The sequence below is a fragment of the Salvelinus fontinalis genome, chromosome 13 (assembly GCF_029448725.1).
Source record: "Salvelinus fontinalis isolate EN_2023a chromosome 13, ASM2944872v1, whole genome shotgun sequence".
NCBI classification, from domain to species: domain Eukaryota; kingdom Metazoa; phylum Chordata; class Actinopteri; order Salmoniformes; family Salmonidae; genus Salvelinus; species Salvelinus fontinalis.
In genome coordinates, this window is record NC_074677.1 from 49,200,157 (window position 1) to 49,227,751 (window position 27,595).

The 27,595-nt window shown below is 41.0% G+C and overlaps 2 protein-coding genes and 1 non-coding gene across 3 annotated transcripts; 2 read left to right on the forward strand and 1 right to left on the reverse strand.

Moving 5' to 3' along the window:
* The first annotated feature begins 4,455 nt into the window (after positions 1-4,455).
* Positions 4,456-10,070, forward strand: npm1a (nucleophosmin 1a). The gene is made up of 11 exons (XM_055943167.1): positions 4,456-4,599; positions 5,733-5,812; positions 5,925-6,044; positions 7,376-7,469; positions 7,678-7,784; positions 8,052-8,095; positions 8,172-8,223; positions 8,310-8,390; positions 8,604-8,744; positions 8,917-8,991; positions 9,251-10,070. Exons 1-11 carry the CDS (start codon positions 4,551-4,553, stop codon positions 9,299-9,301), a joined length of 894 nt encoding a protein of 297 aa, XP_055799142.1. The 5' UTR covers positions 4,456-4,550; the 3' UTR covers positions 9,302-10,070.
* Positions 9,103-9,173, forward strand: LOC129869142 (small nucleolar RNA SNORD61). The gene has a single exon (XR_008761864.1). It is a non-coding gene; the product is annotated as a small nucleolar RNA SNORD61 (small nucleolar RNA).
* Positions 10,071-11,843: 1,773 nt separating the features above from the next.
* On the reverse strand, positions 11,844-20,612 carry LOC129868855 (T-cell leukemia homeobox protein 3-like). Its single transcript, XM_055943168.1, has 3 exons — positions 19,822-20,612; positions 17,318-17,555; positions 11,844-13,350 (listed from the first exon to the last, which is right to left on the reverse strand). Exons 1-3 carry the CDS (start codon positions 20,261-20,263, stop codon positions 13,137-13,139), a joined length of 894 nt encoding a protein of 297 aa, XP_055799143.1. The 5' UTR covers positions 20,264-20,612; the 3' UTR covers positions 11,844-13,136.
* Positions 20,613-27,595: the final 6,983 nt, after the last annotated feature.

Here is a 27,595-nt window from a genome sequence, read left to right on the forward strand (position 1 = left end):
TGTGTGTGTGTGTGTGTGTGTGTGTGTGTGTGTGTGTGTGTGTGTGTGTGTGTGTGTGTGTGTGTGTGTGTGTGTGTGTGTGTGTGTGTGTGTGTGTGTGTGTGTGTGTGTGTGTGTGTGTGTGTGTGTGTGTGTTGAGAGAGAGGAGAGAAAGGGGGATCTCTGAATCAAATAAAATATTAAGATAATCAATGATTGTATATATTAATAAAAACGCCTCTTTCCGTCAAAAGCTGTGATGAAAGGACTAGACCAATAAAAATCTTCCCGCATTCTAGAAAGAAGATGTGGTTGGAACAGCCTTCCTGAGTTCCAGGAGTGCCCAGTGGGGATTGAAATAGAAAGAATCAGGGCTGTCCAGCACCTCTCTTATGTGGAGGCAGTGCAGATAGTTGAAGGAGTGAGTGGAAATTAGGAAGAAATGGCAATGGATGCCCCGGAGCCTGCAGAAAATCTTATTCATCAGAAATACTGATTGTGAAGAAAGTAGATTTATTAGAATGGTTTCTGTATTCTGTAAGTGTGTCTACCACGAGCCGTGCGTATATTCAACATAACTCACAAACAAAACTTTGATCTGTGAATATAATAACATTTTACACAAATTAAACCATAATCTGTGAATGTAAAAAATATTTCCCAAATTAAACCATAATATGTAATATTCATGATAAATCACAAATTAATCCATGATCTGTAAATATATTCAACATAGCTCAAAAATAAAGCTACTATTTGAACAAATGTATAACGATTTGTGAGCAAATGATTAGAAATCCCAAACATTTACAACTGTGGAATGTGCATTTGCTCATTCAAAAAGTGCTTGTGGATCTGTACTTTACGCTTACATACATTTTTTGACAAATTTTCTGTCTGTTGATGTATTACTATCTACAAATCTGTGTTCAAATGAGAGTCAGCTATCTCCATTCATTGGGATAATCTTTGTGTCATTCTCATTCAGTAATTTATTGGGAGAACACTTTCTAGCTAGATAAACTTCATTAAATGTGAGTATAAGGACGATTATTGATTTTTAGTTTCATTAAATAGTGGTATATAGGTGTAGGGTTAGTTGGTGGTGCAATTTTGTACTTTTCCCCTTCCTTTTGTATATCACAAAATGTAACGTGATTGATAACACACTACCGCACAGTAGGTGGTGGCATGCACAAACAAAGTGTAAGAAAGCCAAGATACCAAAGAAAAATTGAAGTATAACATTTATTTACTCAAAAAATGATGTTCAAATGTTCAATAAATTACTTTCATATAAATGTTAAATTCGATCATTGGGGCATGCAACACAGTGTGTGCTTTCGACATGAGCCCACTAGCCTAATCTGATTAATCAGGTTGTAATACACAATTAATTGGTATATAAAGGCTGAGACATTTGTGGTGTAAATGTTCCTTAGAAGCCAGAATGTTGAATGAAATAAAATGTAAACTAGCTCTACCGGTTGCCTGTGCTGTTTGTCCTTCTGCTGCTCTACATTTTTGACTAAATATCCACAGAGTAGAGTTATTAACCTGTCTGTTCAGCATATTGGTTTGTACTTACATTTTTTAAAATTGTTAATCGAACGTGACAAACACTTCGACAATATGTCCGAGCCTAACTAAACCGCAGCCTGAACTGCAGACACTTCCAGCTGATTGAGGAAATGTGCTTCAGTCGACTTCTTACATTCGGCTATTGTTTACATATTGTCCATCACGTGCAATGTCAAGAGATTGAAAATACAAGCGACAGAACCTGTGGATACCCTATCTACACCTTGTACCGCCAAAAAGGACGAACAGCATGTACAACTGGTAAAGTAACCTCATATCATTTTAGGAAACATTCTGAATTTTAGAGAATATTGCATATTTTTTACAGCGACTTCTTTCAGACTGATATCATGGAGTAACCATGGTAACAGTTTGATGTTTAGGCAACCCACTAGCCAAGCTAACTACCTGGCAAACGTTGGACACTACTGAAAGCTAACAGGTGATCTCGTCAACTGTTTAGACAAACAACCAAAGATAAACTAATTAGTTATTTGTTAATGTAGAACTGCTCAGTTTTAAAATCCTGAAGTGGTGATCTGCCTAGCCAGCTAATGATAAATGTTGCAAATTATATTTTTCAATATGTGATTTGTTTGCCGGACGAAGCACTCTTCCCCGACTGGTGTGGAGGAAAGAAATTCTACTGTTATCTCATTAAAAACGTTAGAAATTCAGCTAGCTATTGTTTGTTCCATTTAGGCTTGCTTGCAAGCAATGTCTGGTTTTCAAACCATACAACAGCTTGTTAGCCACTCACAATGCTTTGGGGCTATGCTTTGTCTCTTGAGTTTTCTGACTTCTGAGAAATGGGTTAACGTTAATTTGCCATTTTATTGTCGCTAGAACTCACTACTGTCAACTTGGGGTGAAGTAGCTAACGTTAGCTAGCTAACCAACAACAACTGGAATGACACACTCAACCTTCAATTGCATTTTTTTTTTAAATATTTGTTTTATTTAACCTTTATTTAACTAGACAAGTCAGTTAAGAACAAAGCCTTTAGCAGCACTGCAGTCAAGTAAACAAACTCACAAATTGCTTCCTTATGTCTAAAATAGCTGGACAACCCATCATTGTTAAATTGACTACCATTTCAGACAACAAAGACTATAGCTATTATTACAGACAAAACAAAATACTATAGCTAGTGTGCCATTATTTATTGCACGCACAACCCCTGTTAACCAACAACCAAGCTTACCTTGTTATAGGCTGAGCTGGGGCTAAGTGCTAGCAACCTCTGGCCCTGAAGATCATCCCTCCATGAACACTCATACATTATTGGTGATTTAAAATATTTTTTTTGCATTTGTATAATTGTTTCTTCCTAAGTCAGAGAACAATTAGAGGCCCGTGTGTAGGAGCCATTTTGGCCTGTTTATGAGTTGTGTATACTTTGTCTTTCAAGGGTTATTTTTGCCTGTTTTGTACACTAGAGGAAAGGGTTATCACAACATATGTTTGGATCACTGGTCTCATGTGTGTATATAGGTAGCACATGTGAGAGGAGAGCACTTACAGTTGTTACTGTATCACATATATAGCTCATGGAATGCATCTCTCTGCACCTTTTGTATAGGAATGTGTTTAGTAGCTATTTATATTTGCAATAAATGGGAACTTCACCCCAATAGAGTAACGTTAGGAAAGCTGATTTTTGTGAAAGCATTATGGACAGCTCTCCTATGCCAGTTCATAGGGAATCGCCACTACAACACCTAATGTCATGACTCAAAGTGGATAAGAAAGGTTTGCTGAAAGAAGTTATCTTGCAAAGCAAAGACCCTTGAGCAGATTGCTGTATTGTACTCTAGGGTTTTTTCTGGACCACACTATTGTTTTACAGCTTGAGCCACCTGTCTGCCTTAAATTATGCAGAATCTCAAAGGGCGGTTAGCTGGCCAATTAGCTTCAGCTGTGCATCACGTGACACAAAGTATATCCCAATGAATGGATAATTGTTTTATTTTTTATTCTGTAAGCACAGAATTGTTTTTATTTAGTTAACCATTATTTTACCAGGTAAGTTGACTGAGAACACATTCTCATTTACAGCAACAAGCTGGGGAATAGTTACAGGGGACAGGAGGGGTGATGAATGAGCCAATTGAAAGCTGGGGATGATTAGGTAACCATGATGGTATGGGGCCAGATTGGGAATTTAGCCAGGACACTGGGGTTGACACGCCTACTCTTACAATTAGTGCAATGGGATCTTTAGTGACCACAGAGAGTCAGGACACCTGTTTAACATCCCATCCAAAAGTCTGCACCCTACACAGGGCAATGTCCCCAATCATAGCCCTGGGGCATTGGGATATTTTTTAAGACCAGAGGAAAGGGTGCCTCCTACTGGCCCTCCAACAACACTTCCAGAAGCATTTGGTCTCCCATCCAGGGACCAACCAGGACCAAACCTGCTTAGCGTCGGAAGCAATCCATTTGCTCACATTGTTCTGCATTAGTTCAAATTTTAGTTTTATTTACGAGCTATGTTGAGTATATCAATGTGAAATGAAAATAACAATTATTTCCCCCCCCCCCCAAAAAAATATATATTTACAGAGCATGGATTTATTTGTGACTTATGGTGAATGTTTATATTTATTTAACTAGGCAAGTCAGTTAAGAACAAATTCTTATTTACAATGACTGCCAAACTCTAACCTGGACGACGCTGGGCCAATTTGTTCGCCGCCCCATGGGCCTCCAAATCACGGCCAGTTGTGATACAGCCTGGAATCGAACCAGGTTCTGTAGTGACACCTCTAGCACGTATACGCAGTACGATTTGATTTATCCCTATTTCCGTGTTTTTCACCCCACATAGTAGGTGGCAGCATGCACATATGTGTGTTTGCGGAATGCCATAATACAATAGAAGAAGAAAGAAGGCGTGGCGATTGAGCCCGGGTAGAGTGTCTGCGTAGTGAGAGGGCCTTTCAGTTTTTCATTATCTTCGAAGTGCCCTGTCTCAGCAAAGAAAATGAACGGTCTGGACGAAGAACAAATGGGACCACAGACCTTTCTCTATGGTGAGATACTCTATTTGAACTAACAATAGTTTTTCGGAATAACATTATTTTAATAAACATATTAGTAAGCTAGCTACTGTGTCGAGAAAAAAATGCTGTTCATCAGACACAAGTAACACGAGGTACAGCAAGCTAATATTAGCACAATTAGATTACTTTAGCACCGACGTTAGTTGTAGCTTTAATGGGGGACATGTCGGAGTTTAATCAACGTATGGTCTAAATACCATTGCATTACACTATTTGGTAATGGAACTTGCTTACCCAGATGTCAACTCTGAAGTTTATCCACGAGATATCAACTTAGCTAACGTTAGCCAGCTAGCCGATAGTTAGCACATTTGAGAATTTTAGTTGGCTAGCCATCCTAGCCAACTAGTCAAGCATCTTGAGACCAAATTTGTTGTTATGTTTTGAGGGTCTTGGTGTCCCGGTTGATTTGTATGTGTTGTGTTAACGTTAACTGGGCCAGACTTATTTGTGATGGACATTAGATTCTCACTAGCTAGGTACCCCTCCATGCGTATCAAATGTCTCAACACGTGCTTTATTTAAAGATGGCGCACAAGGCCCTCTAGATAATGTCCATGCAGCGCAACACGAATTTGTGAACATTGCTTAAATTTCTAGTGTTGGCTAAAGTTGTTTACAAATATTCCACCTTATGGAGGTAGTATTTGAAGTGCATTGATCATGGCATGCTTTGTCAGTGATTTGGGGGTAACGGTTCCAGATTGGACTTTAAAAAAAAAAAAATTATAAATAAAACGTGGCATGTGTCTTTGTGAATTGTGTAGTTAAGCGACCCAAAAAATGGTTGCTTAAATTAATGGCCTGTCTACCTACCTAGTTGGCTAGCTAGTTTCATTGACATGCTGAGGGTGTACGTGCGCATTCAACCACGTGGGTTGGTGGCCCACGTTTGCCTCACCTCAGTCTACCGTTTAAGGAGATGTCCAGGGTTCCCTCAGTACCGGTTTGAGTGCAGGTTTTTAACTGTCTCAAAAAAGGCTTGAAACCGCACCATGTCATCCCACATGTTGCACACCCCAAAGTCGAATCCCTTTGCTGATAGCAATGCCTCATTTTCTCATACCTAATTTCCACTTTCTAAATTGACTTTTTCTCAACAGGGTGCGAGTTGAAATCTGGGAAGGATGTTGTTTTCAACCCAGAAGAGGATGACTTTGAGCATCAGCTAGACTTAAGAATGGTGAGTGTTAAAGCTATCTTTTTGCAGAATAAAATATATACAGATATCTGTTTTTCCTCGTGGGAATGAGAAACAATTTCTAAACTTGGTGTCTCTTGTTGATTGCTCTTAGCTGTGTGTGGACCTCAGCACCAAGGATGAGCTGCACATTGTTGAGGTGGAAGGACAGGACACAGAGGGTCAGAAGGTTAAGGCTGTGCTGGCTTCACTCAAACCCTCCACCCTGCCAAGTGTGAGTAGTCGGACCTAGAGTATCATCAATACTTCTGTGCCATCCCTGAGTGAGGGATTGTGGTTGTATGGCCTGTGTAGAGTTAATGTTAACTTCTCTGATCTACCGATACAGAATACGGGGTCACTTTCCTAAACAACTGCTGAATTGCAGGGCGCCAAATTAGAAAACATTCCTAAAAAATATTTATAGTCATGCTATCACAAGTGAAATATACCAAAACACAGTTTAGCTTGTTGTTAATCCACCTATGGTGTCAGATTTTGAAAATATATATTACAGCGAAAGAAATCCACGTTTTTGTGAGTGTAGCTTTCAATGCTATAACAGTTTAGCCTTATATTAGCTTGGTCACGAAAGTAAGAAAGGATATCAAATTAATCGCTTACCTTTGATAATCTTTGGGTGTTTCCACTCACGAGACTCCCAGTTACACAACAAATGTTATTTTTGTTTGATAAATTTACTTTTATCACAAAACACTGCCATTTAGTTTGCGCAATATTTTGAGAAAACAAAAGCCGTGTTCCGTTCGACAAATCCCCAAAAGTATCCGAAATGTTCGTAGAAACATTCCATTTTTATATATATACACTGCTCAAAAAAATAAAGGGAACACTTAAACAACACAATGTAACTCCAAGTCAATCACACTTCTGTGAAATGAAACTGTCCAATTAGGAAGCAACACTGATTGACAATAAATTTCACATGCTGTTGTGCAAATGGAATAGACAAAAGGTGGAAATTATAGGCAATTAGCAAGACACCCCCAAAAAAGGAGTGATTCTGCAGGTGGTGACCACAGACCACTTCTCAGTTCCTATGCTTCCTGGCTGATGTTTTGGTCACTTTTGAATGCTGGCGGTGCTCTCACTCTAGTGGTAGCATGAGACGGAGTCTACAACCCACACAAGTGGCTCAGGTAGTGCAGTTCATCCAGGATGGCACATCAATGCGAGCTGTGGCAAGAAGGTTTGCTGTGTCTGTCAGCGTAGTGTCCAGAGCATGGAGGCGCTACCAGAAGAAAGGCCAGTACATCAGGAGACGTGGAGGAGGCCGTAGGAGGGCAACAACCCAGCAGCAGGACCGTTACCTCCGCCTTTGTGCAAGGAGGTGCACTGCCAGAGCCCTGCAAAATGACCTCCAGCAGGCCACAAATGTTTGGAAACTTGGGAGTGTTTTTTATCCTAATCTGTAAATTATATGCATATTCTACGATCTGGGCCAGAGAGAATTTCCGTTTACGTTGGTTATGTTATTTGAAAGGAGAAAAAACAATTCTGACCCCTAGCGCTAAGATTAAGTAACAGGTTAATTGTGTCTTGCAGGTGTGTCTTGGTGGGTTCGCAATCACACCTCCAGCAGTTTTCCGTCTCAAGGCTGGTTCCGGGCCAATCCACATCAGTGGCCAGCATCTTGTCAGTGAGTATAAGTTTGTTATAGGACAGTGTTGTTCCCATGGTTTCTTTAGTGCTGCCATGGCATCTGTTGTCGAAGATGATATTTGTTGAGCTGATTTACTGACGCATTTTCAACACTGCTTACCAAAAGACTGAGACTGAAGATGCCCATTCCCTTATATGGAGAATGTAGCCGATCTATTCAAAGTTAACCGAAATCATTCCACCAGTGATGGGAGGAGATCAGTCTTTTGACGAGGATGAAGACGATGAAGAGGAAGAAGAGGTACAAACGTCCAAAAAAAGGCCTGCATCAGCACCGGCTCTTAAATCTCAGGTTAGTCCCGACTACTGGCCTTAAAGCCAACACACCGGCTGGACAATCACTTGTCACAGTGTACATATCTGCTGCGTTACTGTTGCGTTGGCCTCTGTAGTCAAAGATGATATTTGTTGAGCTGATGATCCACTGAAGCATTTTCAACACTGCTTACCAAAAGACTGAGACTAAAGTTGGCCGCTTCCATTTCTTAGAATGTTCCCAGTCTTTGCTCTTGCTACACACATCCTCACCGCCATGTCCTTCCCTATCTCCCTTTCACAGAAAAAGATGAAGATGGATGTTGGCGACGAGGATGATGACGATGAGTAAGTCTGACTAAAGCACCTGCTCCTTGTTGAGGTTTTATAAAGAGTTGAGTTGTAACATGTGACTCCTCTTTAGGGATGATGATGACGAGGATGAAGAGAGTGAGGCTGAAGAATCTCCTGTTAAGGTGAGTGAATTTTATTTAAGCCTTTACTCATTCTGCCTTTGAGAAAGTGTAGAAAATGTCACACGAAACCTTGCTGTTTTTATCAGGCTAAGAAGACTCCGTCCAAACCTCAGACTCCTGCCCACGGTGGAAAGGGCTCTAAAGCCAACACACCGGCCGGAAAACAGGTTAGCATTCTTGCACATCTTTTGCCCTACTATAACATGACATCTAGTCGAGGATGATATTTGTTGAGCTGATGATCTACTGACGCATTTTCAACACTGCTTACCAAAAGACTGAGACTAAAGCTGGCCACTTCTGCTTCTGAGAGCATTATTGTAGTGATGCGTGTTAGTCATGTTACATGTCTTGTCTAACAATTTGTCTGGTTTTCACAGGCAAAGACACCTGACAGCAAGGGTGGACAGACTCCTAAAAATGGACAGACCCCCAAAGCAACTGCAAAAACTCCCCAGACCCCCAAACCAGGTCTCAATGTCTCTGAGCTCAAGGTCAAGTTGATGGCGACTGTGGCGAAGGTTGGTGTCTGTTCGATTATGAGAAAATTCATGTGTATTATATGATCTGGAAATACACAGGCCTGCTTACAGTGATTAGCTGATCTTATCTGATGTGTGCTAAAGAACTGTTAACCGAAAGACTAGGGACACTTCTGAATATCTAGACTAATGTCAAGTCTTGCTATTTCAGGGAGGGAAGTTGCCTAAACTCCAGCCCAAGTTTGAGAGCTTTTTGAAGAACTGCTTCAAAGTCACAGAAACCAAGGTATGTTAATGCTGCTCCGGGACATCATGTTTGTCAAGAACACAGGTTAAATTGAATGTTTGGGAAATGAATGACCGCGGTGATGTCAGAGAATCGTAACACCCCTAAAGAGCAATGAAGACTATTTTGGTTTTGATCAGCAATGAGGAAAATCACCAATACCTCTAAGAAGTTCTGAGCTCTCATCAATGACATGTTTTCTGACAGTTACACAGTTGTGATTATGCTTTAATAAATATTTTTCCCCAATCTTTTTCAGACCATAGAGGAACTGTGGAAGTGGAGACAAACTGTTAAAGAGAGCAAATAACTTATTTCTTGGACTTTTTTTTAGTTTGATTACTTCAGCCATCTCATCAAGCCCCCCCTGCCGGCCTACTCTGCCCTTTCTTGGCCCCTCCCATGTCTGAATCAATGCCTTGTACTCTGTTACTCTAAACTGCTGCAGCATTTCATGTCCAGTGCCCTGCTAGAGTGGAGCTAATAGGACCCATCACCCCTGGCCGTACCAGCATCACTCTCCAAGAGGACGGGAGGGGTGGTACTATTCCAACTTTCATGTGGACGGACCTGGGGAAACCCATTTGGAACTTTGCATTTTGTAAATGTGTAAATTAAATCCTTGCTACAGTGTTGTACGTAGCATTCTGAAGTTTGTGTCAGAACTGTCCCTCTGGCATTTTGGAAGATATCTGTTCATGTTTGTTTCATTTTGATTTATTTAAATGATGGGTAAAGTGAAATGACAAGTGTTTTCACCCATAAGCTGTTGAGTTTGTCGATGCTTGTCCTTCCCTTCCAGGTGGTAGGCTCTTTAAGGTCTGAGACATTAACTTTAAGCCAAGCGTTGTATTGAACGGTTTTAGGAAATTCTCACATGTTTTATATTTTTGCAGTAAGGGTAGAGTGAAGCAGCTAGTTCCCTGGAGACATGAATGTCATTTTTGAAAGTAAAAAATATTCCTCTTCTATTAAACCTGCATGTCATTTCTGTTTATTTGTTATACATGAAGTATATGATCAGCTCTCCATCCACAGAAATATTCTGATCCACAATTAAAGTTCTGGGGAAGATTGTCTTTTAGCTTTGTGTTTATTCCTGGTTGACGAGATGGTAGAATTTCAGTGTGACGCCTTTGATGAAATCCTTTACATGAGTCTCTGCAGGACATTTAATCCCATAATATACACACTGAAGTATGAACTGCAATGTTGCATGCATTTATGAAGTTATTTTGAGGACACACTATTCGCCTACTCTGATAAATAGGCTCTAGCATGAAATAAACCTACATTCCTGGCAGACATCTATTTTTCTGTTGGCCCACTACCTTAACTACGAGACAGCGGTTACTCCTTCTTTGGGCAGACCCGCCCGCTCCATGGCATGTCCATTGTTGGCAACTCGGTAATGCTGCGGTGCAATGTGAACTGTTTAGGGTTTGTAAGTAGGCATTCCACGGTGATTTACCGCATGTGACAATTGAAGTTTGCTTTGATTCACAGAAATGCAATTTATATTTTCGTGTCGGGCTGCGCTCTGTTGACATACCTGGCTCCTACCAGGTGACATGGAAAGGTCAGTGTCCGTACCTTGCCCTCTCGCTGACTACTGCTGTCCGCTAGGCTCTTTTGTTCTCGCTGTATACATGTTTTCGCATCTCGAGATTCACTTAAAAGTTACTATAAAGTTGAGTGGGTTGACTATTTCATCTTAAATCAGCCATTACCCCCCCTCCCCCACTGACAGGTAATGGACGCTTGTGTGCAACAAGGGGGGGTAATTGAAGACGAGCATGACCCTATTGGAGCATTTCTAACCTATTGATCTATGGGTAACAGGGTCGATGTGTTATGCTTAACACAGGCGTATGCTATCCAACTGTTAAATGTTTCCTCAACATTCACACAAAATGTCTGAGGGACATAACTTCATGGACTCACCTTAAATATGGTTTTCTCCCTGTTCAAAGTATCTGACAGGGAGACCCATTCCACTGCCTCACTCTGACAAATACAAGACACCAGCCAGTAACCCACCTACCACTATGCATCTTCTGTATTGCTTTGGTCCCAAATAAGGTTGACAGACTCAGTAGGTTTGGAATGTCACCCAATCTCATTCCCCTATGAGTCGCTATAGACTCTGGCCAGCAGAGGGGGCTGGTGTATAAGTAAGCCCTTTGCTGACAGCCTTGGTTGTGTTGCATCCCTGAGGGGTTATCTCATCCTCCCTCCCAGATCTGGAGCAGGTCCAGGAGGTCAGGAGACTTCCTGTATCAATTATCCTGAGCAGAGAGGCTTTATTAATGGCTGCTCTCCCTAATGGCCTCTCAGACTATCAGGAAGAGGGTTCGTCCTCTTGCATCATCACGTCTGCTCAGCTCTAGTGTGTATAAGTATGAATAGGCCTATCTAAATAGCTGTTGGTGATTCTGCAGCTTTATATGGGGATGCTGAGATATCTTTTGTGATGTCCCATTTTTCACCACATTCATAATGGACACAGCACTGAGACCTATCAATCTCCCCCCAGGTCAGCTGAATGTGAGTCAACAGCACTCAGTGGGGGAGGGGGGGGGGGGCTTTAATGGGGAGAGCCTTTTTATGGTCTCTGTGGATCTCCCCCTCCCTGTAAGTGCCTTAGATCTGTCGTAGGCTAAATCCTCCCTGGTCAATGTGTTTGTGTGCGAGAGAACGTTAGTGGTATCGATCTTTCTGCTGCTGTTTTTGTTTGCATTGTATTTGAGTGTAATGAGCATGTTCTGCAGACATTCCACTTTAAATGTAAACAATAAAGTAGCTATGGAGAAAAACAGAAGGGCATTGAAAAATAAAGAGTGATTCAAAGCTAAAACAAGAGAATGCTTTTTTTATTATTAGGTTTTGTTTAGTTATTTACATATTTATCAAATACAAAGTATGATACATGGGGAGAGATGCTGTTATCATCCATCTATTACACCGCGTCAAATATTCTCAGATGACTCATACAACAAAGTCCCTTACACCACATTTGAACGAAGTCAACCAGACTTTCCACCTCTCAGGTCTGATATACCACCCTCATTGCACCACACTTCCCAGTGAATGGGTCCAGCCTGGCATGAATAAAACAACACTATAAATAATTAGCTTCCTCTTTTACTGGATTGCTTTTTGTCCCACTGGCAAATGTTATTATTCTAAAATAGCCCTTGAGCTGTGTATTAACTCTTCAATGAGTTATATATATAGAAAAAAAAGTTTATGTCTTGCTAGTGTTCCGGGTGTTTGTTGTTTAAAGAGGTAGCAGTTATCTGGTTTGTTCAGACATCACTAAACACTTGCCCAATAGAACAGTAAGCAGTTGATTCTACAATTTCTCACTTGTGGCTATCTAGTTTTATAGTTTGCCTTCTTATTCAAATGTAATTATTCGCCCTAATTGAGCTTTAGAGTGTTAATAGATTGGAATCAAAGCATGTAATACATTCAGTGGCTTTTTAGGATCAGTGTTTGCCTAAGTCCGTCTCCACCCAGTACAAAAAATCCTGCTAACTAGCAGTCTAAAGAGGAAACAATTAGATGGAATTCAAGATGGAAAATGAGAGGATGATGAGAATGATTCCATGCAACAGCAACGTTTTATATATTCTCAGAACATTAGTGTATTCTCTCTCTCTCTCTGTTTCCCATCCATTTTCTCATCCTTTGCAGACTGGTCAGCTCTGAGATGCAGGGGCACAGAGCTGATAGTGTAACTGTAGTGGTGAAGGAACAGATGGGACGTGGGAGAAACAGATGAGCCAATCTGTGCTGTGTCAGTCAGTCAATATGTCCGTTTGGAATTATAGGGCTGGCTCAGTGACGTGTGTCACGTACATCGCCACAGCTCATAAGCTACCACCCAGGATGTGTCTGACACAAAGGACCCAGCAAACATTCTGCATGTCCAGATCATATCAGGGTACTTAGGAACTGGAGTTTTTGTTTAATCTTCAGACTCCCTCAGACACAATTTGGCTATGTTCTGGAAGGATAATAATAAATCATTAATTTCAATTTGCTCACCGATCACCTTTGTGCAGTTTCTTAGATATCAGTCAGTAAGCATTTTGGCCAGTCCGAGTGTGTAATGTCCAGAGCGCCCCACCCTGTCCCTGTCACACTAGAGCAGTGATACGGCCCATCTTTGCTGCTTCCTCAGAGGCCCACGGCTGCAGGTTCTGCAGGGCGAACAGGGAGGAATTGTGGATGCAGAGTGGATCGGACGGAACCGAGTCACTCAAGGACTTCTGGAAGGCATCATGCTGCAGCTGGATCATCAGCCGATTGGCCTGCTGACGCTCCGCCTCCCTCTCCTCAGCTGTCTGTCGCCTGGCAACGAAGACAGGGCGGGTAGGGAGAGGACAGGGACAGAACAGACATAGACAGGACACTTATTAAGATTCACTGTTAGAGGAATTGGTTACACAGACAGAAAATGTGATGCACCCAGAGACATCAAGGCCAACATTAGAACAGGGATACTGATGACGACCACCTGTCAGCAGCTCTCACATGGTTGATTCAGTAGAGCAGGAGAGACACCACACTGGCATGAGCCATAATGACACATGGGAGAAACCAGAGAGGACACTGACCTATGTTGCCAAACAGAACATGATTGCACATTATTGCACTCAAGATGGAGCCACTCTTGCAGATAATCTTGCAGATAATATAGATAACAGAACCTTCTGTGTGAATTTTATATTTTGCAGAAACCACTATAAGAAATATTATTATTATTTGTTCTAAAAATAGTAACGTATTGATTATTTTCAATCGTATCAAATTGTTCATTTATTATTCGTTATTTGACCTTTGATATTTTCCAGCGGGAACCTGTGCAGTATCTAGACTAGACGACAGTATCATCACGTAAGCACATTTTTCTGGAAATATAAGACAGTTCAGTGTGTTTCAGTGGCATTAATCGTGCACCAAATTGTTTCATAACAGGCTACAATGTTGCATGTATTTACGTTTGATAAATTTGCACTGAGCCTGACATCTTTTTTTCGACAGTGTGTAGGCCAAAGCCACTGTGAGCGCAACAGTGTGTCCACAGCTGATGACCAGGCAAAATACATTCTTAGTCTATACGGTAGGTTAGGATAGGCTACGTTTCATAATGATATTACCCACTGGCATATGCGCCCCCCCCCTTTCAAAATACAAAATTCTCTCAGCCTCTTTGGAAAATGTGTAGAATAGCATGAGATTAGCTATAAATCTGCACATTTTTCTCTCTGCTCCAAATGATACTGGAATGTAATGAAATTCCAAAGATCTGGAAATCATCATTTGTCCAACCACTTATAAAAGGGGGAGATCCAACTCTTTAAATAATTATAGGCCAATCTTAAAGCTGTCACCCCTGGCGAAAATACCTGAAACCCTTGTTAGTGTGCAGCTAAAATAGTTTTTATACACTAACTCTATTTTATCAATGTACCAATCGGGATTCAGGAAGAAGCATAGCACAATTACAGCAGCCATGAAGGTTTTAAATGATATCACTGAAGCCCTTGACAAAAAACAGCACTGTGTCTCACTTTTTATTGATCTCTCTAAGGCTTTTGATACAGTTGATCATGCTATACTAAGGCAGATATTGTCGAGCGTAGGTCTTTCGGAGCATGCAGTTGCATGGTTTGCTAACTATCTGTCTAACAGAACTCAGTTCACTCAATTTGATGGGCTCATGTCTGTTAAATTGTCTGTCTGTAATGGTGTGCCCAGGGCTCTGTACTTGGTCCCCTCTTATTCACTATTTATATAAATAATGTAGACAAAAATTTGCCAAATGCACAACTTCACTTTTATACTGATGATACTATTATTTATTGTTGTGCCTTGTCTCTCACAAAAGCTTTACAGAACTTGCAAACTGCTTTTTATACTGTTCAACATGCCTTGTGTCAATTGAAGCTTATCCTCAATACTGACAAAACTAAACTAACTGTGTTTTCTAAAGCAAGAATATACCTCTGAACCTTTCACCTATTACTACCTGTCAGGGCAATGAGATTGAGACTGTAACCTCATCTAAATATCTTGGAATTTTAATTGATGACTGCCTCTCGTTTAAATTGCGTATTCAACAAATTACAAAAAAATTGAAGCTGAAGTTGGGATTTTATTTTAGGAATAAGGCCTGTTTTTCTTTTGAAGCCAGAAAGAGGTTAGTATCAGCTACATTTATGCCTTTACTAGACTATAGGGATATTTTATATATGAATGCTTCCACTCAGTGTTTGAGATCAATTGACACCGTTTACCATGGAGCATTGAGATTTATTTTAAACTGCAAAACCCTTTCGCACCACTGCACTTTATATACAATGATTGTCTGGCCTCTAGTCAATCATAGGCTCAGTCACTGGAATACTTTATTTACAAAGCCATTTTGGGTTTACTACCATTTTATTTGGGCATTTTTATTGTTCAGAAATGTGGTGGGTACTCTCTTCGTTCACTGGACTTTATCCTGCTAACTGTTCCAAATGTCCGAACTGAATTTGGTAAAAGGGCTTTTATGTACTCTGCGCCGTCGGCTTGGAACACCTTAAAAAATACTTTAAAACTGGAGGAACTTGTCTCGATTAGTGTTTTTAAATCATTGATGAAGGATTCTGAGGCTGAAATCCCTAACCTGTCAATGTTTTTAATTAGCTGTTTTATGATTTTGTTATACTCTTGTGAATTCTATGTTTTTTTTACTATATTACCTGTAGTTTTTCTACAGGTACTACTAGATTACCTGATTACCTATTGCCTATCTTGGCCAGGACGCTCTTGAAAAATACATTTCAAATCTCAATAAGCCCTTCCAGGTTAAATAAAGATTAAATATATAAAAATGGCAACATGTGGAATTGCAGGAAATTATTAAAAAACTGCAGCATTTTCTCTGTGTCATGGCAAAATGTGTAAAATGACATGAGATTAGCTATAAAACAAATGTTTCTGTTTGCCCCTTAGTAAAGTGTGTAGAATTTTGGAAAGTTAGCTGTCCCTCCCTTCTCTCAGACCTTGCGGAAACTGCTGGTACAGAGCTGATATTACCAAAGTTGTAGGCTAGTTGTACACTTTTTTGGCTATATAACCTATGGTTTTCTTTGTCAAATAAATGCAGATATGTGTGTCAACATAGCTCACATAGATTTAGCCTAGTCCTACATAAGATAAGCTAATTCATTTTTGTTATGAGTCAAATAATAAGCCTACTTCAGTAGGCACATCTTAATACTGAACCAACCCAACACATATGACACTAGAGCCATGCCTTTGCAATACTCATGAAGCTAGCTCTTTCAAACTAACTCTCTTATCACTGTTTATTGTACTCAGGTTTACTGCTCCAAGAATGCTCCTTCGTGATATAACATCACAATTTATTTTGTGTCCCATTACATTTGATTGTGTGGGTGTGCAAGTGATCCACTTAATACTTTATGGTTAAGCTATTACATCTGAATGTTTTATCTCCAAAACTATCGAGCCATGTTTTACATATGTCACAAAATCTTTGATCCAAACACTTTGTCCAATATTAATGATACTCTATAGAGCTGAGTGAACGGTGTTAGGAAAACCATCATCCATGAACTGTCCCTAGTCTTGTGTACTGACTGCAGAGCGGAGTGGGTAAACTGTGGCCCGTGGGCCAGATCCGGCCCACAAGCTCATTCAATTCGGCCCACTCGAGGTTTGAGTAAAAAAAAATTTGCCATGTTGGGTTAGAAAAACACTCCCGGCCACTCTTCAACATCTAAAACTAAATAGAAAGTATGGAGAAAATATAATGGACTTTTATATATTCTAATGACTGCCCTTTTTCTGGCACGCAAATTGATTTTGACAAACAGTGCGGTCCTCTGTTGAATTTCGAAATCTCAATGTGGCCCTTGAACCCAACACTTTGCCCAGCCCTGCTGTAGAGGGTCATGGTTGTGTTTGTGAGGCTGAGCTGTACAGTAACATAAAGCGGAGTGAATATGCCTGTTAGGTTTTGCGCACCTGAGTTATTGGGTACCCATTAGCATTGATGCACAATTAGCTCGGGACCTAACACAACTCTATAACATGTATTAGAAGTCAAAGTTACTGTGGATATTGTATTCAAGCTATCATTTTTCAAATTGAAAATTAACATCAGAAAGTGGTAACTGATTATATGTTTCTCTGCTGACCACTCTAGAGTAAATGTAGACTAGATCCTCATCTTTCTCCAGAGAAACCACTCAGAAAACAACTAATCTTTCCCCTCCTCCCCCTCTCCAGCCCAGTGTCTCACCTCCACTTGGTCCTGCGGTTCTGGAACCAGGTCTTGACCTGTGCGTCGGTCATCTTGAGGGTCTTGGCGAGAGCGGCCCGTTCAGCGCTGGCCAGGTACTTCTGTCTATGAAAGCGTTTCTCTAGCTCACAGATCTGCACCCGGGAGAAAGATGTCCGCGGCTTCTTCCTCTTCGGAGGGGTGCGGTTCTGATAGGGGTGACCAATTCGCCGGGTCACTGTGAATGGCGTCAGTGCAGCTGTGTGTGTGTGTGTGTGTGTGTGTGTGTGTGTGTGCATGTGTGTGTGTGTGTGTGTGTGTGTGTGTGTGTGTGTGTGTGTGTGTGTGTGTGTGTGTGTGTGTGTGTGTGTGTGTGTGTGTGTGTGTGTGTGTGTGTGTGTGTGTGACATTGGACAAACAAAGAAAGCAGGTCATGAACAGGTTCACAAGATCTTATGTTGTGTTCAATTTGTTGAAGGACATTGTAGTCCACATGGAAATCTCTAAATTGATACTATAATCAAAAGAAATGTACATGCTCATTGGTTTGACCTATATACCACCCTTCCCTCTCTCTCATAGAGGTGGAATTTTGGAGTACAGCTGTTTTATAGGGGTTTTATGGGTCTTTAGAGGCCATTTCTTTTCATTGAGTAATTCTAATCTAATTCCAATCAACGCAAAATCCAAGTTGAGCATATGTTTAAATTATTCTTATTTATTTTGAAACATGGCAAAATGATCAAGTCAGCATTAGTCCATGGTTAGTTGATAAAGTACTGCTCAAGAGATCGTTGTATTATATTTCTTCTTACACAATGGGTTATTGCCTAGTAGTAGCAGACATTGCTGTAATAGTGCTGTCTATTCAGAAAATGAAGATATGTTGACAGTCAATAATGCTGATGATGTCGATGAGAAGAGGTTGAGTGTTTTCCCCCATTCAATTCTGATGTGGAGAGTTTCTTCCTTTTGTCACAAAACACTGACAGGCAATCATCTAGAACCCTTCTGCAATATTAATGACACTTTACATAGTGCCCCCCAGAAGAAAAACAAAGGTTCTGATACATGTTATAGGGCATCCACTGAGACAGACTGGGAAAAATCATTTACGTTACAGATGAAGAGGTTTCCTATTTTACTTTTTTCCCTGAAGTGTCCAATTTACAATTATTTTATTACAACGTGACAATGACAAACAGTAGGCCTACCATAAGTATTGGCCAATTATCTAATTACTAATTTCTGTCAATGTAGGAATAGCTTAGTACCTTTCAAGTATGTTATACTATTAATTCATTTAGATGTTCCATGTAAACATTTAGTTTGAATAAATAGAAACAGAAAGGCTTTACCCCTTCTAGTACTCCAAATGATGGTTTAAAATAGTGCAATAACTGTATGTGTTCCGTGGAAATAATAATAATAATAATAATGATTAATTATAGGCCACATTTTAGTAATAATAACAATAATAATCATCATCATCATAATACACTTAGCATTATAATATGTCCCGTTTAGCAAGACACACACACACACACAGGATTCAAAATCCAAGCAAAAACTGTTCCTTCAGTAGTAACAGAATTAGGTCGAGTTGCTAAAGACAAGTGATGTAGCTAATAGCCTACGAAGAAGTCTGAAACACTTGTGCAATGTATCTGAGCACTTTCGATAACAGCACACCCATCCTATTGATCTACATCGAAATATTAAGTCCACATTTGGATCAAATGTGTTTCTTTTCATAAACGGCTCTAAATTGATGAACCTTTTAATAATGATAGTTTAATGGGAGTATACAATTGTGGTCTTCCGGTGAAATAGGCCTGTGTTTATTTATTAGAATAACACGGGTTGCATTTTTATATTTGTGATCAGTTCATATTTTCTTGTTCAATTGTGTGGTAAAACCTGCATGAAAAGTGTGCTTATTGTTATATTGACATGGTTTTAATGGTGCAACTTGCAAAGTGCCCAACGCATCGCTTTGAGAGAACGAACCTAATTCGGGCAGTATTTCTACCGCATGTTTTAATTAAATGTTTTAAAGTTGTTTTTATGTTAGTCTTTCTCCTTTGAGTTAGGCTAAACCTTACTTTGAAATATGAAATAATATAGTATAATGAATAATTCAGTGTTTCCTTATTTTGATCTGTTTGCATTTTCTTTGCATGCTATGTTCTTGTTGATTTTATTTATATCCGTGTTTTCCATCAATATAAAGCTTTCAGAATTAGGCTACAATTAATCTGGTGAACTGATTCAACTGGTCCTGTGTACTTTATTTGTGGAACTGGTCAAATCCATTTAAACTCCACGAGTGAAACGAAAATTCCTCTTTGAAAAATAATAGGCTAAAACTTATGAAAACCCTGAATTTACCGAGTTGAAATGGAAATGATTATCAGGTCTGCTGCAGTACATCCCAACTATGTGATTTTAGGGCCGGCTACCCAGTCCCAGATGAAGCCACCCCTGGACTAAAATAGCCTAAACATTGAATGGAGATAGTTTACCTGCAAATCTTTCCTTTGCGAATCTTTGGCTGCTCTCCATCCAGGGGAAGCTGATGCTCCCTAGCCCTGGTACCGCGCTGGCTATAGGAGGAGGCACTGCGGCGGCCAGCGGCCTGTGCGCCGGGACTCGTATCACCCCTCCTGGGGTGAAAGTCAAGTTCACTCCGTATGCACTTGATTCCTCGTATGATGATGCGATTCCATGGAAAGAACCGGAAAGAGAAGTGAAGGGCGCTGCACTGGCTCCACTTGGACTACCGAGGTGGTAACTTCCTCCACTTGTGAAGTTCCCAGTATCCGAACCACTTCGGGTGGTGTTCTGTGAACCGTCCTGGTCGGTACCACTGAGAATCTGGTCAATGCCGAAACTAATAGGTTCATGCTGGGGAGGTTGTGAGGGCTGATTTACGCCGCTGGGGCTTGAGCTTGGCGCCCGCTCCATTCTCGCTCCCAGAACCTTTCCAGTACTTTTACGCAGTCCTCGGACAGAGCCGATGTTGCAAAAGGTTATGATGTAGCCTACGAGTACAAATTGGTTATGTTGAGTTAAGCATCCAGCTCTTTCCCGTTTAAATCTCGTTTTGGATAGTTTGCGTTCTATGGCTTTCTATGGCAGCGAGTTTTCCACCATCCTTCGCGGCTCTGACGGATCCGTCCATTTGCGATTTGCTGATGTTTGGCACACTGACTTTGCAGGGCAATCGCAGTTCGGATCAATTCTATTTTGCCCACTACACCCCCCGAACGCAATAGTGTTTCCTCTGTCCCTCTTCCGATTGGTTAGAGTAGCTTTCCTGCACCTTATTGGTTGAAGTTTTAACTTTAATTTGCTGAATTGAATGCGAGCTGAGGGAACATTCCAAAGTGACATCATTTCTTAAAAAGCGCTCATTGCGTCGGATTCATTATTATATTGGCTGTAGGCCTATAGTCGACCACCAATGATGTGTTGTTATAGTCTATCATAACCACGGCTTATGAAAAACCGAATACTTTCGGAGATTTAATGACAATGCTTTCATAGGCTTAATGATTAGCATGCATTCCAAATTAGCGTATTTCTACATCAGTGGCACAGACAACATTTCAACTTCTAGTTTTGATTTACATTTGGTTGAGTTGTCAACTAACATGAATTCATTTACATTTACATGTAAGTCATTTAGCAGACGCTCTTATCCAGAGCGACTTACAAATTCAAAGTGAAATCAACAAAATACGTCAGCATGTCAATGGATTCAGGTCAAAAGTTGGGTGAAGAAAAGACTAAATGTCCTTAAAGATGAAATCGCTCCACCATTTCCTTGTTGCTACAATTCTAATAGTTCGCTTAATTTCATTTTATGTAACAAAACAAGCAAGTATAGTGTAGAGAATAATTGTACCATCTAAACCACTGTGAAATATATTTTCCATAAACAAAAATATTGTATTTTCAGCCGTTTGAAGCTGGTATACAAAACCAAAAGTGAAAGATGCAAAAAATGTAACTTAAAGAACGAGCAGAATAGAAATAGTGTACATAGAACATATCTATCACTTTTTAGACTTGCTTTCAACGAGAATGACAGATCTATAACACACATTCTATGCGAATTAGGTTGGTTCACCCAATGATTAGCATTGCAGCTTTAAATTTATGACTTTCTCAAACCCAATCAGTTTTCCACTTTGATTCAATGTCATCACATTGCATTTTTTTGTTAAACTGACGTGGAAAACAACGTTGATTCAACCAGTTTTTGTGCAGTGGAAATGAGGGAACTGAGACTTGCAGAACTCCTCATCAACAGCCACTCATTTGTTGATTGGACACAACCATAGACTTTTCACCGGGGCTGAGGAAAACTTGATTCAAATCAGATTGGAAGTTCGATGGTTTTCATACAACGAAAATGAACTGATTTGATTTACTTCTCTATTAAAAACATTAGGCTATATTATTATTATTATTGTTATTATTATTATTATCCTATTAGGCTGTTATTAATTATATACATAGCGTAGAATATTGATTCGATGAAGAGCTGAGATGGTCTCACGTGCCTTATACGGTTCATCTGAAGATGGGATATCATAGGCCTATTTTGTAGAATAATAAATATATATATATGTATATGTTTCATTCACTTAAACTGTCAATTCATATCAGTAGCGAATTTGAGCTTTGATCTTGGAAGCCAGATTTGTGTAATGCCTTACACGTCGGCTATAGCCTAATAGTAGATCAGCTGCTGCTAAATTCTAAACTCCATGCACTCCAACGAAGTGGCTGGTCGTTTCAATGCTAAATATGAGCCTGAAGTGCACGGGCCTACTTGCTATGCTGTGTGCATGAAAGCCATGATTTATTTTTGTTTTCAAAAGGCATGTTTTTCAGATTCAGTGAAAACAACTAGCTTATTAAAAATCACACGCATCGCAACGGTTTATTATGCGAATGTTTCAGGTTAGGATATAGGATAAAATTAGACCTGGTATTTGTTCAATTTGACGAATTGAAAATATTGCCATTATTAGGCCTATTAGTTCGTTATACGAATTCATGTTAAACAGAGCTCAAATTCAGTTTTTTAAGATTTTGTGGGGTTACTTTGTGCTGGCGGTCAAGAGTGGCACGCGGACACCGTTTATTTATACAGGGGGAAAACAGTTTCCACTCCACGCGCTAACTGAACGGGGAGCGCCAGGACACCGGATCTGCTGACATGGGATCTAAGTGGTTCCTTGTAATCTGCCGCGTAAAAGCGATTATGCTCCTTGGGCCTGGCCACCGCGTTTGATTAGCTTCAGGGGATTCAAGCTGACCGAGGAAAAATCCGTTTACTTTGAAGTAGTTGATATTTTAATAGACCATTAGTGAGTGCTGATGCTAGGAAGCACCATTCCACTGAGACCTGCGCTCAGCCAGTGGCTGAAGACACTTACGTCATCCCATGGCGCTTAGTGGTGGACATGGATAACCCTTCACGGCCAGCTCAGAGCCCTCTATGACCCTTGCTTAATGTGCATGTTTAAATCATTTCCATCTATTGTGTCCAATGCATATTGCATAACCCCCAATTATTTTAATTGTATTTATTAAAAAACGTAAAATACTGCACTCATTCGCCATCCTCATCACCATCCCCATTAGACCTATGCTTACTATTGGGGCATTGACAACGACCAGAAGACATGAGGAAAACTGAAGGACTAGGAAAAAGCATGTCATATTCTGTATACTCGACCATTGATCTCAAATCCCGGAGTAAAATGTGTCAGTCTGCCTGCACACGGCAGAAGGCGCATATGACGCACAATGTAAACCAAATTAAAAGCAGCTCCATTAAAGCCCCGAAAATAATATGGTAGAGAACGACAAGAAAAACAATGGCAAAATATGAAAGGGCATTAAGCTTTAGAGCTTTATATAAAAACGTAGTTAATATTTCATAAGAGGAGACAAGAGTGGCAAAGAAAAAGAACGAGAGACGGTAAACTTTCATTAAGCAGGTTATTTCGCTGGGAGGGAATTTCGGCGTTTTTCTCTTCCATTCCTTTTATTGCAATCATACTGATATCTCTCTCACTCCAACCCCTCCTCATTCAACCCATTTCCCCCTCCCCGTCTCCCTCATTGTCGGCTTTTTTTAAACGTAGTAATAAAAATATACTAGATCCTTTTTAAATGCACTATTACTTATCATAGCCTTTTCATATTGTACCATCAGAGGCGTTTTAGAGGCGCTATAAAAGCGCATCATTTATTATTCAAAAGCAGCGTCGCCTTTTGCATATTGTCTGCTGCGCTTTAGCTGCGAGCCTGCCAGACTACCCATTACCCATGCATGGCGAAATTGATAAAGGCAGACACACGCAATAAAAACAGCACCAGGGGCGGTCCGGCACGCGCACCCTCATATGCAGATCGCAGTAATTACTCTAGCATCTCGCACGCCTCTGTTTTTTATCAGTTTTTTTTGTGGAAGATGGAGGGATTTCATGCTTTCATTTATTTTGGGTCAATCCATCGGTTTGACCGCCCATTTCTCAGTGGGTTTCAAAAGTTGTGGAGGGAAAATACCATAGTCTGTCTCACAAGCGCACCCAAGGTTAAACACTTTGGCATGCTGGAGGTATGAGGTAACTTCAATGTGTGTTTTAATCATGTAAAGTAATATGTGTTTGGCCTCAACTCCGGATTACATTACCATCCAACACAATGGCATGCAGTTATGTAATATGGAGTCCACTGGCACAGTAATAAACCTAAAAAAGCTCAGTGTGGTGTGGGGTGTTTGTGTGAATATCATTGCCTTTCTTACCACAGCTTGTGTTAGCTTGTCCCATTGATGGCCAGTGTCAATAGTACAATATTGATAATTGTACAGAAAAAGTACTGTAGAAATATATTGAACAAAGCTCTACTTTCCCTGCAGTCACCAGATGAAAAAGGACATAGAGAACTGATTAGATTGAACGTTGCTGCATTTGAGGACCAGGTCACTCTGGATAAGAGCCTAAAATGTCAAATATAAATCTAATGAATGAAAGTTTGTGTTAATGAACTACAATTAGCTGCACAAATGCACACATACGCACACGAGCACGAGCACCTGCACAAACATGCACACACACTCCTTCCTTCCCCACTCGCCCTTCCTGAGGTCATCAATCCCAAGGAGGTTTTCTCTATGGCCATCAGTCTGGAAGTATCTGCTGCTGTTGCAGACTTTCCATTACCCACACATATGCCAATGGACTCACTCAGAGTACTCACAGAACTGCACAGACATTAGCAGAAAATAGACATACACACACACACACAAATGCACTTACATACCGACACACACACGCACGCACACACGCACGCACGCACGCACGCACGCACACGCACGCACACACACACACACACACACACACACACACACACACACACACACACACACACACACACACACACACACACACACACACACACACACACACACACACACACACACACACAAATGCACTTACATACCGACACACACACACGCACGCACGCACACACGCACACACACACACACGCACACACACACACACGCACACACACACACACACACACACACACACACACACACACACACACACACACACACACACACACACACAGTTGTTCAAACAGCATCTGCTCTTAAAACAAGGCCTCCATTACTTATTAATGGCCTACAAATGACATGCAACCAGACACACTCACACAATTTAAAGCCAAAACAAACACATTCTCGGCATCAATTGTCCTCCAGTTTTATTAATTGATTCATATTCACAGTAGTCTGCCAAAAAAAAGTAATTTATGGTGTTTTTCAATTCTAATCTTATGTGCATCTGCCTCTGAGACTCTGAGAATAAAACAAGTCCTATTAGTTATAGCTAGCAAAAATGCTTTCATTTGTGTTTCGAAACATTCATTTAGTAATTGTATCATCAATAAAAATTAAATCGAAATACAATGGCTGTAAAGCATAAGGGAAGGATTTAAATACAAACACCAGTTGTATTGTTTTACAGCTGTTCTGTCAGTCTGATTACCTGTTTATATAGGCATTGGACACCATTCAAGTTCATTTGGGAAATTAGGGACATAGTGTCATGTTATTGTACTGTATGAGTATAGTTATAAAGTGTGATAAAAGTTACAATTAGTCAACTAAGGGGAATTAGAATTTAAAGGTAATGTAAACTGTCAATGTGTTTCCCAATGTGTTCAAATTGATTTTGAAAGTTTAGCGTGAAATGATGAACCCAACATTAAACTTTTCTCAAGAAAGCAGGAATGTGATTTAGATTAGCAGCAAGTCGAACCGGGGAACAATGTTGACCATTACCCTGGATGTTTACAGAGGAATTCAACTACAGTGACGGTGATGGTTCAATGGACAAAAACGGGTAAATGTGCCTCGTAGTCTTCTAACTCCGTCCCAGGGGTGAGGGAGAGGAGGAGAGAGACGAGGAGGGAGAGGAGGAAGAGGGAATAAGAGGAAGCAGACCTCAGCATTCGCGGCCTCCAGCAGAGTCCAGTCAGACAGTTAGGGTTGCAGAAATGCCTGCTGCACTTGATTATGGAGGCTGAAAGAAAAAAGGGATGGCTAAACACAGTGGAGGGGAGACAGAGAATGATAGTGAGACTGACAGCTGTTTAAGACAATGGGCCATGCTCCAGAGTAACCTGCTAGTTGGTAGTATTTAAGGAACAAAGAGCAGAAAGAGGGTCTGCCTGAGGGAGGAAATGGATACCCTCTCTGCCCACTACCCCCTGGAGAGATGCTCTGCCTCTCTCTCTCGCTCTCTCTCTCTATCTCTCTTTCTCTCTCTCTCTCTCTGTGTGTTGCGACAGGGTATGAGGGCTGGCGGGGGGGAGATAGACGCTCAGACAGGCAGACAGACAGTAACATAGCAATCATGTTCACAGGGCTGAGTGTGTGTGTATCACATTACCAGGCTGGACCCCCCCGTGCCCCGCTCAGCAGAGCCACGCTTGATTGAGCCGAGTTTAACGCGCCACGCTCTGTGGAGACGAGCTGCAATCGGAAGCGATCTCCTTGTCTTCCTCATGGTTGATTGTGTGTCTTGTAACCTCACTAAACAGAGGGGTACAGGGCTTTGGTTTCACATAACGGCCCGGTCGCGTGAGAGAGCTTAACACGTCATGCTCTGCAGATTGACGACACCAATGCAGGGTTGGTTATGTCTCTGGTCCGGATTTGGATATTGAAGTTTGTCTTCAGTCCTTTTCAGCTTGTTGTCATTGTCGAAGAGGGATTAGTGTCCAAGAGTAGTGTGTATACTTGGATGGAGTTTGATACTTGGGTAAGTCGAGATTAGTTGTATCAGTTTTAAAATTAAAATGTCTGAGTGTCTCTGAGCTCTGTAACACAATAGAGCATGATGGGGGGGAGAGAGGGGAAGGGTGTTGGGTCTGTAGGACAGGGTTATGGGACAAAGGTGAGAGGCATGATACGAGAGGTACAGTGTTGATACGAAAATAAATCCTTGGATCACTTGGTGTGTTTTGTAGGAAAAGGCTTTTACATGAGAATGAAGGATTGATTCGTTTTTTGAATTTGTAGATTTGGATCCTATAAAGATTAGTGAGGTAGATTTAGGTAGAATGTAGTTCTAGATGATAGGTCAGTGAAGGACATGACGCAGATCTCTGATGTTAAGTGCCGTGGAGTGCAGAACCGCTCCCCTGATGGTTGAACGCGCGGCTGCTTACCACGCTAATGAAAAACAAGGAGGAAGGGGTGAGGGGTCGTGGGGTGGTGCGTTGAAAAGCATAGGAGGAGATGGGTCATAATGACAGATATGGAGCAATAATGTGTGTTATTGTGTGTGGGCTTGAGTGTGTGAACGAGTGTGTGTGTGTGTTCATGTGTGTCTGTGTGCATTCGTGTGTTTGTGTTTTGCTCACGCCCACCCGCGGGGCAAGGGATGTCTGTGTGTGTGGTGTCAGTGTCGGCAGCACTGTAAGCCTTGTCAACGGCACTCAATAAAAGCCGATTATCCTCTCTTGTCGCTGTGCCTCCCTTTGTCCTCCTAACGACTGGCTTTTGACCTTCTCACCCTGCCTGCTGCCTGCTGGTGGGGGGGAGCCAGGACCAGCTGCCACCAGCAGTGGCCTCCCTCTCCTTGGCAGCAGCGTTACTTCAGCCCCCTGCTTTTTCCTGGCCTGCTGGGCCCTCAGGGTGGAGCAAGCTGTTGAGCCACCAGTTTCCCCCTGCTGTCCCACCTGCCCTGCCTGGGGGTA

What these genes read in the sequence shown, in the direction of transcription:
- npm1a (XM_055943167.1), top strand. Translation starts at nt 4,551, where the DNA reads ATGAACGGTCTGGACGAAGAACAAATGGGACCACAGACCTTTCTCTAT. An exon ending in CAGTGGCCAGCATCTTGTCA is followed by an intron (nt 7,470 to 7,677) that starts GTGAGTATAAGT and finishes TCATTCCACCAG; the next exon opens with TGATGGGAGGAGATCAGTCT. An exon ending in TCAAAGTCACAGAAACCAAG is followed by an intron (nt 8,992 to 9,250) that starts GTATGTTAATGC and finishes AATCTTTTTCAG; the next exon opens with ACCATAGAGGAACTGTGGAA.
- LOC129868855 (XM_055943168.1), bottom strand. Translation starts at nt 20,263, where the DNA reads ATGGAGCGGGCGCCAAGCTCAAGCCCCAGCGGCGTAAATCAGCCCTCA. An exon ending in CGCAAAGGAAAGATTTGCAG is followed by an intron (nt 17,556 to 19,821) that starts GTAAACTATCTC and finishes ACACACACACAG; the next exon opens with CTGCACTGACGCCATTCACA. An exon ending in AACCGCAGGACCAAGTGGAG is followed by an intron (nt 13,351 to 17,317) that starts GTGAGACACTGG and finishes CTTCGTTGCCAG; the next exon opens with GCGACAGACAGCTGAGGAGA.